Source organism: Aedes albopictus, chromosome 3 (assembly GCF_035046485.1).
Source record: "Aedes albopictus strain Foshan chromosome 3, AalbF5, whole genome shotgun sequence".
Taxonomy (NCBI): Eukaryota; Metazoa; Arthropoda; class Insecta; order Diptera; family Culicidae; genus Aedes; species Aedes albopictus.
Window position 1 is genome coordinate 372374375 of NC_085138.1, and position 16541 is coordinate 372390915.

At 41.3% G+C, this 16541-nt stretch overlaps 1 protein-coding gene and 1 long non-coding RNA gene across 2 annotated transcripts; one reads left to right on the forward strand and one right to left on the reverse strand.

Annotated features, from left to right (window-relative positions):
- The first annotated feature begins 788 nt into the window (after positions 1–788).
- On the forward strand, positions 789–5270 carry LOC134290931 (uncharacterized protein K02A2.6-like). Its single transcript, XM_062858162.1, has 4 exons — positions 789–1610; positions 1664–3922; positions 4035–4522; positions 5225–5270. Exons 1-4 carry the CDS (start codon positions 789–791, stop codon positions 5268–5270), a joined length of 3615 nt encoding a protein of 1204 aa, XP_062714146.1.
- A 1562-nt stretch (positions 5271–6832) lies between these two features.
- LOC134289582 (uncharacterized) lies at positions 6833–12036 on the reverse strand. The gene is made up of 2 exons (XR_009998568.1): positions 10883–12036; positions 6833–10814 (listed from the first exon to the last, which is right to left on the reverse strand). It is a non-coding gene; the product is annotated as an uncharacterized LOC134289582 (long non-coding RNA).
- Positions 12037–16541: the final 4505 nt, after the last annotated feature.

The window sequence follows — 16541 nt, forward strand, 5'->3', positions numbered from 1 at the left end:
CATAAAGCTAATAATTATAATAATATCCTTATAAGCATAAAAATAGAAAAAAATATGTAATTAAAATTCAGCGAGAAATCATGCACATAAAGGGAATGCTAGATTTAGTGCATTTTTACATGAGATATAATGTAAAATTATATTACCGTCGTGTAAATTTCCGCCAACCATCGCGTAAACCATCATGGACTCCAACCGGTTACGTGACTATTATCGGAAATTTACACGATTGTAACGTAATTGTACATGATATCTCCTGTAAATATACACTAACTCTAGCATTCCCTTTATGTGCATGATTTCTCGCTGAATTTTACATGAATATTTTTTTCTGTGTAGTTTTCGACTTTATCAATAGCTTGTACACAGACAAACAGACGTAACACTCTAATAATTCCCATCGTTCACCGATTTAACGATCTTCTTCAAAATTTGATAGTTGGCTAACTGCCCAACCGTGGCGCTCGCATAGTTTTTGTTCGAGTTTGACGTTTGCTCACTACCGCCACCTAGTTGGTGGTCGGCCAAACATAGTACTTTTAGCATTGGGTGTGGCGTATTGCATCTGGAGCGGCGACTAGCGTTTCGGCGACGTGTTGCGTTCAACGCGACGACTCGATCTGCGGCGTCCAATCGTCGGTGCTACGCAACCGACCAAACAATCATCAGAGTAACCGTAGATGAAAATTACTTTGTAATAATTAGTTTAAGTTCTGATTCCAATAAAGATTGACCATATCTAACAGTTTCTGGCGACGACCGAGAAAGGAAATTGAAGTTCCGGAAAAATGAATTTCGTCAAGCCACCAGAATTCAACGTTGGAGATTCGTGGCCGCTTTATGAAGAACGCCTGAAGCGATTTTTTGTGGCGTATGGAATCGAAGAAGCGGAAGACGAACGGCGAGCTGCTTTCCTGTTGACGGCGGTTTCCATGGAAGTCTATCAAATCGTGAAAAATTTGTGCTTCCCGAAGCTTCCTGAAGAAAAGAAGTTTTCCGAGGTCTGCGACTTGCTGAAGCAGCGGTTTACCCCGACGCTGGTTGTGTTCCGAGAGCGAGCACGGTTTTTTGAAGCCCGGCAAGGTGACGCGGAATCGATAATGGAATGGTCCACGAGGTTGAAGAAGCTAGCAGCCAATTGCGATTTTGGAATAGATCTGGACGTGTTCATCAAGAACTTGTTCGTGGTTGGACTACGTCGCGGTCCACTATTCGAGCGAGTATGCGAGGAAGAAGCGACGGCCAGCTTCGACGTTTTGATAAAGATCGCACTGAAGAAAGAATCGACCCTCCAACAGCGTGGCGTTTTGGACGTGCACAAGATCCAGCAAGGTGCGGAGAAGAAGCAGTGCAAGAGTGATTCACGGTGTTTCGCCTGCGGAAGAGGTGATCACGATTTCCGGAAATGCCAATACAAGAGTTACGTGTGCAAGCTTTGCGATAAGAAGGGACACCTTGCCAAGGTGTGTCCCACTAAGGATTCGGAGCAATCAAAGGAGAAGAAGAAGCCGTGTGGACAGAAGCGAAGCCCCAGGATCAGCCATTTGAGGATCAACAAGCTGGAAGTGCCCCCACCGGTTATGGTTGGTATCAGTGTCAACGGATGTCCTGTACGTTTTGAGGGAGCCCGGTGAACGCCATATCGAAGGATCTGTATGACCAGTTGTTTTCTGCGATACCGTTGGACACCGATTCGAGAGAGGAATTCGTCTGTTACAACGGGTCTGGTTTCCGTGCGGTTGGCACATTCAAGGCGGAGCTGCGGTACAACGAGCACGTGTCCAAGGAAGAGCTCTACGTTTTCGAGGGAACGAGGCAGCCACTGCTCGGACGGCAAACAATGTCCCGTTGGAATTTGAAGATCGATTTTTGCCACGTGTCGGAAAAGAAGGTTGACTGCAAGGAGCAGTTGAAGCCATTGCTGCTGAAGCATGCTGAAGTATTCGAAGGTGAGTTGGGCTGTTTCAAGCATGGCAAGGTACATTTGTCCCTGAAGGAGGATGCAGTTCCTAAGTTCTGCAAGCCAAGAAAGGTGCCGTTCGCGTTCAAGGAGAAGGTGGAAGCGGAGCTGGATCGACTGGAAGAGTCCGGCATTATTTCGAAAGGGCCATCATCAGAAGCTGAATGGGGTACACCGCTAGCCCCCGTTCTGAAGAAGGATTCGTCCATCAGGCTGTGTGCAGATTATCGGATCACGGTCAACCCGTTCTTGGTGGACAACCGTCACCCTTTCCCGGTGATAGACGAGATTTTTGCGGCGCTGCAAGGAGGTAAATATTTTTCGAAGCTCGACCTGAAGAACGCCTATTATCAGCTAGAGGTGGACGCAGACACAAGGCATCTGCTGGCTTGGAGCACGCACAGAGGTGTGTACCTGATGAACCGGCTGCCATTCGGAACCAAGACAGCCTGTGCCATTTTTCAAGCGACGTTGGAGAAAGTTCTACAAGGCTGTCGTGGCACAGTCAGTTATCTGGACGACGTTATGGTGTCAGGTAGAACCGTGGAAGAACACCTGGAAAACCTGAATGCGGTGCTAACGCGACTCAAAGAAGCGGGATTTGTACTGAACATGCAGAAGTGCGAATTTTTCAAACAAGAAGTCGGTTATCTTGGTCACGTCATCGACCAGGATGGCCTGCACAAGGACCCTGAAAAAGTTCAAGCAATCATGGATGTCAAACCGCCGAAGGATGTCAAGGAAGTTCGAGCATTCGTGGGCCTAGCCAACTATTATGCGAAGTTTTGCCCAAGTTTGGCCCAGTGTATGAAACCGTTGTACGAGCTGCTGAGGGACGACGTGAAGTTTTCTTGGACGGAGAATCGGCAGAGAGCGTTTGCAGTCATCAAGAAGCTGCTCTCGGAGGACACGGTACTGGTGCATTACAACTCGGACATGCCGATCAAGTTATACTGCGACGCTTCGAACGAAGGAATTGGAGCTGTTATCGTTCATGAGTTTCCGGACAAGAGTGAACGACCAATATCATTTGCATCGAGGGTGTTCAAGAAGCATGTAGCAGGATATTCCGTGATCGACAAAGAAGCATTGGCCATATATTACGGAATCAACAAGTTCAACACTTACCTGCAAGGACGACATTTCAAGCTCATGACGGATCACAAGCCTTTGACAAGCCTCTTTAGTCCTAAGGGTGTTCCGGAGACAGCAGCTGGACGTCTGCAGCGATGGGCAGTTTTCCTGTCGAACTGTGACTACGAGATTCAACATGTGAAAGGAGTTCGAAACGTTCCAGCGGATTTTTTGTCAAGGCACCCCATTGGTAACGACGGAAGCAAAGAAGACGAGGACGAAGCGGTAAGTTTCCTGAATTTTGTGGAAGCTGAGACCCGTTCATTGGTGGAGCGCAAGCAGATCATCGTCGAAAGCCGCCGTGACAAGTTGTTGAGCCGTGTAGCTGAATACGTTAAATCTGGTTGGCCGCAAATGATCCAAGAAGAGGACCTGAAGGTTTTCCACCGGAAGCGAGATGAGCTGAGCGTTGAAGAAGGAGTTCTACTTTGGGGCTACCGGATTGTAGTTCCGACCAAGCTGAGGAAGTTTTTGCTAGACGAGCTCCATTCAGTCCACCTGGGGATCGTGAAGATGAAGAGTTTGGCCAGGTCATATTTTTGGTGGCCATCCCTGGACAAAGAAATCGAGGACATGGGTAGGAAGTGCGAGATGTGCATGCAGCAGCGACCAGAGCGAAGCGATCCAATTTCCCCGTGGCGTTTAACCAGCGCCCCCTGTGATCGAGTCCACGTTGATCATTTTTCGTTTCGTGGTGCTGAGTTCCTGGTGATGGTGGATAGCCACAGCAAGTGGATCGAGGTGTTTCCAGTACGCACGCTGACTTCGAAGGAAACAGTGGAGAAGATCTCCGAATTCATCGGCAGATTCGGTTCCATCGGTACACTGGTGTCCGACAACGGGACTGCATTTTCTTCGGAGGAGTTTCAAGATTTTTGTTCATCCCGGGGAATCAAGCATTTGCGGACAGCACCCTACAGTATCGTCGGTATCGTTGCAGTTGAGCGCATATCTGGAGATGTATCGCGCCACCAAGCACGCGACAACCGGTGAAAGTCCCTTCAAGTTGATGTTCGGAAGAGAGATGAGAATCCGTTTCGACAAGCTGAAGGTAAATCACGAAAAACGACAACGCGAGAAGATTGAAGAACACCACCTCAAACAAAAGAGAACGGTATTCAAGATTGGTGAGACAGTCTATGCAAGAGACTACCGAAATCCGAAGAAGCCACTATGGGTACGAGCAAAGATCGTCAAGAAGATTGGAGCTGTCCTATACGAGTGCGTTTCGGACGATCTAGGAATAATCAAGCGCAGGAGCCATCAGTTGTTGAAATACCCTTTCGATGACTATGATGACGAAGCAAGACAACCCACAGGCGCAGGTGCGCAACCGAATGATGCATCTAGTGAAGAGTCGGAATACGGCTCGTTGGGCGAGTCAGACACGGAGGAGCGGGCCAGAGAGCAACCACCACCGGCCGGGTCGTACGTAGGGTCAAGTGGGGTAAAATGCCATTTTTCAAACTTTCATCGTTGTCAATGATAATTAGCCTCATTTGTTAGGCTTCCAAAGTGGTAACAGCAACTAGACAATATTTGCTCGATACTTCATCAAAAATATTCACAAAACTATTGCATTTTCATCGATTTTCAGCGATTTTAAAAACTGATTCGTAAAACGGAAGTGGTGCAAAACGACCATCTGCCATGGGGTAAGATGCCACTTCATGAAAACATTCAAAAATTACGCCCATCAGTTTTCGGGCATTTCCGACTTCTTTTCCCCCCTGTGTCACGCTTTTTTCGTATACTCAATAAATGGAGTTTTACCCCCCTCCCCGCAAAACGATGATCGTAATATTTGAATGACCCCTAACATGGAAAGCTTAGACATCAACAACCATGCGTCTCCATTTGTGCCTCTATCTCGTTGGAAACACTTGGCTGGTGATAAAATCACCAGAAAACCTTAATTGCAAGCACGAAAAACCGGAAGTTGCCAATTTTCATTGGGAAATCAAAGGATTTTTCGTGGGTTTGGTGGCCTAGCTTCTAGAAGAATGTTTGATGCAAACATATCTTGACACCATTTACCTATAGCAATGATCAAGTCCCATTCAGGAATGATTTTGTGAGTTGGGCCATTTTATCCCATCTTGGCATTTTGGGCTTTGTTCCCCTAACTAGGTACAATCGAGTTGTGCTGCCACCACGTCGCTTGGGGGAAGAGTAGTTGTGGCGTATTGCATCTGGAGCGGCGACTAGCGTTTCGGCGACGTGTTGCGTTCAACGCGACGACTCGATCTGCGGCGTCCAATCGTCGGTGCTACGCAACCGACCAAACAATCATCAGAGTAACCGTAGATGAAAATTACTTTGTAATAATTAGTTTAAGTTCTGATTCCAATAAAGATTGACCATATCTAACATTGGGTGAATATGTTTCCGTGACTATGATTTGAATCGAAAAATGTTCGAAGTGTTACGTCTGTTTGTCTGTGGTTTGTAGTTCATAGTAAATATTTCAAGGAACTTTTTGGAAGTTCATTCCATAACAATTACTGCCAATCTACCAGTCTTCGTGCTGTCTCAAACGTTTTGGGACTACATTTTTACTTGCATCACTACCGCATGTTTTGTCTTCATTATTGGCATTTTCAGCCCAAGATTGGCTCATCTCCTTATCCTAAAAAAGTGCGGCAATTTATGTGTCGATTTCGTGCATGGTTCTGAAAACCCCATTTTTAGAGTAGTATACCTATTCCACGAATACGAAAAAATGACCCCTCACCGTAAACTGTCAGCCGTCCTGAGGGTTCTAAACAATCCATTTTTCCTCAAATTGAGTACACTACATACTTTATTTAACCAATTTTATGAAATTACATTGCAATCCTTCATAAATTGAAAATATTTGTAAAGTTCTGTGAATTTTAAGGCAATTTTTCTTTAAAAATCATTTTAGGCACCCTTTTTTTTTGGATTGTGGAAAAACGTTACATTTGTATTTGAAATTTTGAACTGAAAGTGTTGAAATCATTTGAATTCTTTGTAAAATGTTTTTAGAGCGCCGCGACATTTCTGAAAATTTCAAAAGGCGCCGTGGTTGTTAAAAGTTTGGAAACCTCTGGGCTAGGTAATAGTAGTTAGATGAATACTAATATCCCTAGACAGGCAAAATGATCGTGGTTGTGATCTGTTAAATGTTGCTCGGCGGTATTTTCGGTTCTATCGATCGGTGGTACTTGTTCAGAGATGCATGTCGAGCGAATGTTACTTATTGGATTTTTTCGCGTTTTCATCTCGCATGCTCCTATTGTACCGTATGATCTTTAATGCGAACCGAAGTTTTATTTTTTTTGCCAATTGGATTCTATATTTACTAGGTTTAATTACCGCATGACTTTATCATAATTAATTTTAATTGGCTTTTTTCGGTGATATTAATACTACTCGAAGTAAGAGGGAGTAAGGAAAGTAATGAAAGAATACATGAATACATAAAACCCTGGCATCTAGAATCGTCCACAAATTCTCGTTGGGGTTGAGGTCCGGGCTTTGTGGAAACCATTCCAGCGGTTTGATCCGGCAAGACCGGAAGAAAGACTTGGTCTTCTTGGCAGTATCTGGATCAGCTAAACCTCCAGATTTTCTCGCAGGATGTCGATGTAGGAATCTACAATCATTATCCCAATGATTTTCACGAGACTACCCACTCCACTCCAAGAAAAACACCCCCAGACCATCACATTTCCTCTTCCATGCTTCACCGTGCTTTGGATGTGGCGATCCTGAAGGCAGCACTTTTTTTTACCAATAAAACTACAAAAACAATCCTTAAACAAATTCGAAACGATCATTAACATCTATTTGTATGTTCCACAGAATTGAACTGAAAATCCCTAAAAAAGCAGTTATGATCCATACAAAAGTGCAATACGATCCATTACGAATGCTAAATTGAGCAATAAAGTTGCTAATAAGACCCCATAAAATGATTATTTAATAGCGTTTAAATTCACCAAATGATCCATAAAAATATAAGAAATGATCCATAAAATGCCACATTTTGTCACATAAACCATCTGTTTTGTTGCTTAAAAAATTAAGTAAGGTGCATAAAAAATATGGTATAATCCATAATAGTTGCTAATTTGCTCAATAATTTAATTAAAAATAGGCAATAAAAATAAAGAAAATGTTCCACATTTTTTGTGAAATAGTGCGCTAAAAAAGTTGCAACGATCCATAAAACATACAACTGAAATTTAGGGGAAAACAACATAAATGACGGTATTTTAGAAATATTTTTTTGCATTGCTATTTTTTGCATAAGTTATGGATCATTTTGCAGTTTTTTGTGGATCAATAATGCTTTTTTATGGAGTTCGAGTTTATTTTCATAGAACATGAGCATATTTTTTATGGATCATTTCGCCTATGAAACAACTCGACCATGAGATTTGAGAATTAGAGTTTTTACCAAAACTGATGTTGACTACGAAAACATTGCATTGGAGGGAGGTATGCCATTTTCTCGGTTTATTCCTACTTAAGTTCTGTCTTGCTCTACAGATTACGACATTCAGAGTGAAGTAAAACAGTAAAATTTTGAATAGGATCCTAAAGCTCCCCATAATCTTGATTTATGTTGAGACAATTATTGATAACTTAAATTTCAGCCGATACAATTTAGGTACTACAATGAACTGTTTTTTTTATTTTGATCATTTCAGATTGATTACCAGACATCATTTCATGCGAACACAATAGTCAGAAAACTTAAGCTTCCGTTTCCCATCAGTCAGTTAACTGACTTTAGCTAACCTATTACCATTATAGTGGCAACTCTTTAAGCGGCAGGGGAACTATGCCATTAGCACGCGAAGAGTTGTTAGACCACTGGCATAGGCGCTGATTCATGGGTGACAGGGCACATGGCCTTTACAGCGAGTTTGACTATTTTTGCAGCATATGTGATGAACAGGAAAAACAACCAGAAAATATCGATAAATAGGCAAACCCTCCTAACTTGAAGCTTGAATCGATTACCTATTGATACACGGTTTTGTGAGTGATGCATATTTAGGGTGGGGCGGGGCAAGATGGGTCGCGTGGCAAGATGGGTCAGTGCCATTTTCGAGCGCATTATTCATGTTTTGATTATGTTAATAATTTTGTTAGGTGACCAGCATGAATATACAAAAGTTTAAGGTATTGATTGAAAAATTATTCACTCTCATTGGAAATAAAAAATAAAATGGTTTTAGCCATTTTTCTTATGCGATACATTCCATAATCTCCATATAAACAATCGCGGGGCAAAATGGGTCACCTTTAATTTTGAGCGTATGCTTGAAGCATTAAAAACTATTTATTTTTATTACAAGACTATCTCATAACTCACTTCAATCAAGCGGAATGAACGCCTAAAATTATAACATAAAATTATAAGTTTTCAGAGAAAACATCGATTTTTAAGTCGTCTTAGGATCACTTAAATCGTAAAGTTTTTTGTTTTCCAAATAAATTTATAAAATGTTTACTAGTAGCCTTTGTTTACTCAGTATGGAGCATATATGAATACGGAACAAAACTTATATATTGCCGTTTTAGTGGAGAAAATGTGAATTACTTAAAAGGTGACCCGTCTTGCCCCGCACGACGCAAAATCGGTCACTTTTTAAAACTGCTTGTTGAACATCATATTTTGTATTTAAAGAACTTTTTAACGACTTTTAGCATAGCTAACTAGTGTATTAAAGAGTAGAGGACGAATACAAACCTATACGATTTGTATTTACAAAGTACCTAATGGTGATCCATCCTTAGGCGACCCATCTTGCCTCACCCCACCCTACTATTTAAAAGAGGACAAGAAAAATAATACATATACTTTTGCTGATTATGGAATTCTATAGAGTCTTATCAAACATGCTTTTTATAAAAAGTTTTATGATTTTCATACAAAAAAGCGTTACGAAAGGGGGGGGGGTCTAAAAATGTCGATTTTAGCGTTACGTAATAAATGGATGCTGCCTAAGAGACATTTCAACACACGAACACTAGCGTGAATATTTCCATACGAAGTTTCACAACTACATCTACAAAAAAGGCGCGCATACATTTGAACGTGATTACCACTATACCTGCGCTGTCCAAGGTGGGATCTCTGCAATGATATTCAGATTTTTCCTCAATGTTTTGTACTTTTCCCCGCAAAAGCAAACCAAAAAGGAACAATTTTGCCGCGCGTCTCAACACCATAAACATTTTGCCCACTACACACAAACGATGTTCCTCGCCTGCACATAATCAACAATGATTCCCCGCGAAAACGAATCGAAACGGAATAATATTCTGTCGCGCGTTTCTACCCCATTCAGAACTAGAGACATTTCGCCCACTCTAAAGACACTATATAGTGTCTTTAGCCCACTTCACATAGGAGCGAACAGAGGAGAACCTAAGCGATATTCCCCGCGAAAACGAATCGAAAGGGGCTCTTCATGGCCAAAAACTACGGTCAAATTTTTGTATTGACGAAAGTCTACGAGGGGGGAGGGGGGTCTGAGATGACCAAATTTTGGTCTACGTGGTTTATGAACAGCCCCAAACGGAACAATTCTGTCGCACGTATCTAACCCATACAGGACTAGACATTTCGTCCACTCCACACAGAAGCGAACACAACACGACCGAGGAGTAAGCGATATTTCCCGCCATCAAACGCCGCGAAAACGAATCGAAACGGAACAATTATGACGCGCGTCTCTACCCCATACAGAACTAGAAACATTTTGCCCACTCCACACAGGAGCGAACTTAACGCGACAGAGGAACAAGCGATTTAACGCTGTTTTTCCGCGAAAACGAATCGAAACGGAACAATTCTGTCGCGCGTCTCTACCCCATACAGGACAGAGACATTTCGCCTACTCCACACAGGAGCAAACTTAACGAGACAGAGGAGCATTCCCCGCCATTCGACAATGATTCCCCGCGAAAACGAATCGAAACGGAATACGGAGGAAAATCACTTTAATAAAAAAAAAACGGAATAATTCTGTCGCGCGTCTCCACCTCATACAGAAATAAAGATGCTGATTTCGTATCGAGATTCGTCGCTTCGACTCTATAGTCACGTCACTACGTCCACAAATTACGTAACGCTCTATGGGAAGGGGGGAGTACGGCCGAGCGTTACGACCTATACAAAAACCGTTACGGAGGGAGAGGGAGAGGTGGAAAAATGTCGATTTTAGCGTCACGTACTAAATGGATGCTGACTAAGCCGTAATGCATATATCCATGCACCGGTGTAAATAAAGCAAGCATCGATTTCTTTCTAACGATATCTATGGCGTGCTTCTCACTAGCCCGGCCGGGGCCCGACCGAGGAGCGGGAGAGGTTTGTGGCCAAAGTCTACGCTCCATACAAATTTGTATGGACTAAAGTCTACGAACGTAAATGTAAACGCGACGACATGCCCGCTTAACCTTGTACCCAAATGTTTTTCGAACTTACCCGAAAGTTGGTAAAGCTTTTCCAAAATTGAACATATCATTTCGCGGGGGGTGGGGGGGTGGTGGTCTCTTGTCTTCCGAAGGGAAATCAGCTGATCAGCGGCCAAATGAACATCGGCTAATAAAGCCATACATCTGTCGTGGTGCCTCCTGATGCTTGGCGAAACGCTTGTCGGGACACTACGTCACTTCTATTCGTTTCGGAGAAATTCAGGAGCTTCCAGAAATTCTCCGAAGCTGTCGAACATGCCTGCTCATAATGAATGGAGACATAATTTTATTATTCAAAATAATAATGTGGGCTATAGAACTACTTACTCTGTAGGGGAATTATTAAAAAAAATATTCAAATTTTCCTCGCTTTTGTATTTGCATTCGAGAAATAGAAAAAAAAAACTAGTTTTGGTGCCGCTCCTCGTGGTATCGTGGTTATCACTGCTTGTTTCACACACACGTTAAGTTGTAAGAGGTAGGAAGATACCTGCACGAAAAACAAACACGCTCGTTGATAAAGGTGTGAACCATTTCGCTTGTTCACACTCCACATACACGGAGAGACGAAACTACCCAAACGTGAGTTCTTTCCACCCAACTTCGGGGTTGCGTGCGTCAAGCCAATTTTGAGTTGATGGAATCGATGTTTTTGTTGGGTTGTTCCTGCTTGGGGAGCGTCCATAAATTACGTCACGCAAAAATTGTCCATTTTCAACCCCCCCTCCCCCCTATGTCACACTTTTTGTATGAGACCTCTGAAATTTTTGTATGGGTCGTCACACTTTGCTGAACCCCCCCTCCCCCCTCAAAGCGTGACGTAATTTATGGACGTTCCCTTGCTTCCATGTGAAAAAAATACCTAATTTTAAGTTTTTTCCACTCAACCGAAATTTTGACTAGGTTGTATTCACTCAAATTTAAGTACTGTGCTAGAAACTCAGTTTTGGCTTGACGCACGGAACTGCAAAAGTTGGCCTGTTTCTCTCTTCACTCTCTGACAACAACAGAAAGAGCGCATGAAAAGGGAGATGAAAAAGAACTCAAATTTGAGTTTAAAAGTACCTAATTTTGAGTTTTTCAGTTTCTCCGTGTACACGGAGAAATCAAACTACCTAATTTTTGGGTCGATTTTACTCAAAGCTGAGTATATCGAATAAACTAGTTACCCAAAATTAGGTTGTTTTCCCTCTTTTTCTCACCGATGTTGTCAAAAACAAACAGAGATGCATCTACCCAACGGGGGTCCTTGAGCCCAATAAGCCAATTTTGGGTAAATGCAGGTTTACTCAAAATTGGGTTGAATGAGGGGGGGTCTTGGGTTGAATTTACCTACTCTTAAGTAAATGTTTTTGCTGGAGATGAAGGCAATTTACCTAGTGTGAGTTTAATCGATTTACTCAAATTTGGCTTATTGGGCCGAACTATGGGATTGCGTCAAAAGAACTCAATTTTGGGTAGTTTGGCGGTTCCGTGTAAGGAACCACCAAACTACCCAAAATTGAGTTCTTTTGACGCAATCCCATAGTTCCGCCCAATAAGACAAATTTGAGTAAATCGATTAAACTCACACTAGGTAAATTGCCTTTACCTCCAGCAAAAAAATATACTTAAGAGTAGGTAAATTCCAAGGAGAATACATTTTACTAAGGTGGCGCAGATAAACATTGCAAACCACTGGTTGTCTCTTCCATTCTTCTGGTGTTCTTATGGAACTGAAATAGTGACGTCACTATTTTAGTTGCATAAGAACACCAGAAGAGTGGAAGAGACAACCAGTGGTTTGCAATGTTTATCTGCGCCACCTTAGTAAAATGTATTCTCCTTGGGTAAATTCAACCCAAGACCCCCGCCCCCCCTCATTCAACCCAAATTTGAGTATACCTACATTTACTCAAAATTGGCTTATTGGGCTCAAGGACCCCCATTGGGTAGACGCATCTCTGTTTGTTTTTGACAACATCGGGGGGGAGGGTGGCAAGGGAAAACAACCTAATTTTGGGTAACTAGTTTATTCGATATACTCAGCTTTGAGTAAAATCGACCCAAAAATTAGGTACACTCAAAAATAAAAGAAGTCATTAATGCATATTTTTCATGCAAAATGCACACTCAGAAATAAAAGTATACACGGAATTACTATTATTTATGCATTTTGTATCCGCATCTCTCTCACTCTCTTTCTGTTTTCATGCTATCCGCTGCTTCGTCTGGGTTGACAAATCACTTCGCTTCAACCCAGGCTAAACGGCAGATAGCATGAAAACAGAAAGAGAGTGAGAGAGATGCGGATACAAAATGCATAAATAATAGTAATTCCGTGTATACTTTTATTTCTGAGTGCAGGTTCGACTGGGTTCATGCATTAAGTTACTAAATAACAAATAGTTTCTGAAAACTTAATCATATTTAGTATACCAATGCATAGTTTTTAGTATTTTTCGTAAATCTAACACTTGATGCAAATGCATATTTTTTATGCATTCAATGCATAATTTTCAGTAACTCTCAGGCTTTCTTCTAGACTTTTAACCAGTTGTTTGACTTAAAACAATATTTACTGAAACCCATGATTAAATTTATTTATATGCATTTATATTTTATAATATTAAATCACATATATAAATATTTAAGTACGTATACGCTCCGCTAAGTTAGGTACTCAGTGAAGGGTGTTCCTGGGTCTAATCCTGTATTATTAATTCTGTAGATTATAAGAATACATTAAGAGACACATATTGTATTATTGATAAAATATTCAATACTTACCATTTATTGCTTTTTTTGCACCGTATTCGACCCCCTGCAGATTTTTTTGTCACACCACAATATGTTCCCACCAGTTTTAGCATACATTGGTTCGTTTCGCTGCTAGAAATTTTAAGCGTCGGTTACACTTTTTGGGTGGTGCATGGAATAATCGGTATGTTTACTTGCTACTTTCTTTGGTGTTTGACGTGTGAACAAATATTTTAGACGATTGAACATTTGTACGGTAATCTATAAAGCAATGCAAGATGCAATAAATGTTTAAAACATTTTTCCTTTATAAAACACCAGCACACTACACAAGCCAATTATCTTTAGCGATGTTGAGATAATTTCATATTCTGAATCTGCATGCCAAACGGAGCCGAAATCTGAATTTTCATAAAATTTGATGCCCGGGAATCTATTTCAAAATCAGTTTGAAGTTTGTATGGGAGCGAATTGACGAATCACCCCTCGTCGCATTTTGTGCTGGGTGGAGCTGTCAAGCAGTTGCCCAGCTGTCAAAAGGTAATTTCGAAAAATCTCTTTGAAATTGATTTTAAGTACCAAAACAAAGTTCTACAAATCTGAAAAAAATCATAGTGGTTCAGAAAAAGGTGCTCTTTCGAATAAAATCTAAAAATCAATACATTTTCCTAAATTTAAAAACCCAATTCTACAAAATTAAATGTTTAAATATTCCACGATTCCACCAAAATGTCTTGTACAGTCATGCTACAAGGAGCGTAGATCTGAATTTTAGAAATAAGGAATCTTAACAAAACTTACGCATTGAAATACTAAAAATTAATTCACTAATGCGTAGTTTTAAGTTATACGTATGCATAAATTTAATTTAGTTATAAAATGAATAAAAAATAGTGATTTTAGGACTTTCTCGTGTTTTGAGTGTAGTTTGATTTCTCCGTGCACTGTGAAACCAAAGTACTCTTTAATAGAGTCCCTATAATTAGAGTCTGGCGGACTGTCACTTTCGACCGGAGCCAATCGAGCATGACGTCATAGTGTCCTCACCGATAAATGCTACACCGTGACGTCATGCTCGATTGGCTCCGATCGAAAGTGACAGCATAGACTAATTTCAAGACCTCGATGTACCAAAGAAAACGATCAAATTTTCGGTGACCAGTCCGGTACCCAATAAATATTCATAACCGTGTATTTTTTTCCGTGTAAATTGCCTTTTGTGTAAATTTTATTTAGCGTGTTACACTGATCTGACAGCTCTGACAGTAAGGGACTAAACATAAATTACGTAAAGTGAGTACCGAGGATTGTTCACAATCTGCGAACTTGACTGCGGAAAAAATTGCGACCATGACGCCGCTGGTGACAGTCCGCCAGACTCTAACTAGACTGACTCTACTCTTTAAGAGCCGATGCACACGAGCGTTAATTGACGCTGCGTGATTTCATGCGTTGACATTGTGTGTCGCACACGGTGCGGCGCGGTTGCGGTGCGGCACCTACACGCTTAGATCAGTTTACCTTTTTTCCAAAAAGTGCACAACCGCAAATATGCGTAAATGATACTCAAATATAGGTTAACAAAACTCAAATATGGGTAATGTGGACACAAATATGAGTAATTGTAACCCAAATATGGGTTAATATTACCTATAAATGAGGTTGTGCACTTTTCCAAAATATGAGTTTTATTTACCCATATTTGCGTAAAGTTTACGCAAATTTGAATAAAATTTACCCATATTTTAGAAAAATAGGTAAACTGATCTTAGCGTGTAGTTACTCTCGAAATGGGTACTTTTTCACCCTTTAGAGCCGATGCACACGGGCGGCGCGTCCACGCAGCGTGCACGCAAGTGCGTCCTGAGTTACACACAATCAAATGGGAGGATGCACACGAGAACGCAACGCTACCGCACCGCAACCGCGCCGCACCGTGTGCGGCACGCAATATCAACGCATGCCCCACAGGAACGCTGCGGCGACGCAGCGTATGCCCCACACTCAGAAAAAAATCTAAACTAAATAGTATAACCCAAGCAACACACTTGGACATTAATAAGTTCCTGTAATTTGTATGCAACTATATTGAAAGTTATGCCACTTGAACCAATTGTCATATTAACGACTAAATTACAACTAAAAAAGCGCAAGAGGTGGAGCCAATATAAAACATCCATTCGCGATATAAACGGTTTTATTACGCAATCGAATTATAACCAAGATACAACTTATAGTCGACTTACAAACTGTGACCGGTTCGACAACTAGTCAGCTAGTCACCACATTCGTCACTGTCAGTGACTATGCACCCACAGTTTCGTTCAAGTGATCAATAATTATGTGCACAAATATACCGCAATAAAGTCTGACCGAGCACGTCAATTTGTGTGCCGCTCCAGATTTATCGGTAAGTCATGCATTTTGGCTCCGTATTCCCAACGCGCCTCAGTCTACCTATCATTTTGTGAGTGAAAATTTAGGCATTTGTGGTAAAAATTAACTCGCCATATTGCTTCGACGGAGTACATTTCAGCAGCTTCTTTAATTCACCCGTAAAATGCTGAAAATAATTTTAGAATTTAGAAAGATACTATTTGCTAAACCATGTCTATGGGAATCCGTATTGACAAAGTACAACAATGCTGCACTGAGTACACGGTACCGCCAAACTACCCAAAATTGGATTCTTTTGACGCAATCCCATAGTTCGGCCCAATAAGTCAACATTTGCGTGAATCGATTAAACTTATGCTAGGTAAATTGCCTTTACCTCTAGCTAAGAATATACTCAAGAGTGGGTGAATTCAACTCAAGACCCCCTTCATTCAACACAAATTTGGGTGAATCTGCATTTACCCAAAATTGGCTTATTGGTCTCAAGGACCCCCGTTGGATAGGCACATCTTCGTTTATTTACGACAACATCGGTGGAGGAGAGAGGAAAAACAACCTAAAAAATTTGATGTATTCATTTTAGAGTAAAATCGACCCAAAATGAGGTAGTTTGAATTTTCCGTGTAGAACATAAGTAACCAAAAAAGCAGGCACTTGGACGTGTACTTCCCATTTACGTCGACAAGAGGCTGTCCATTTATTACGTAAGGAAAATTTCACTTTTTTTTTTTGTAAAAAATGTAAACCCATTGTAAAATTTGTCATGAGAAACTCCTAATATTTTTGGACGTTACATTAGATTTCTCAAACCCCCATATATTCCCAGTGGTAGGTACCAGTCGTTCAGTAC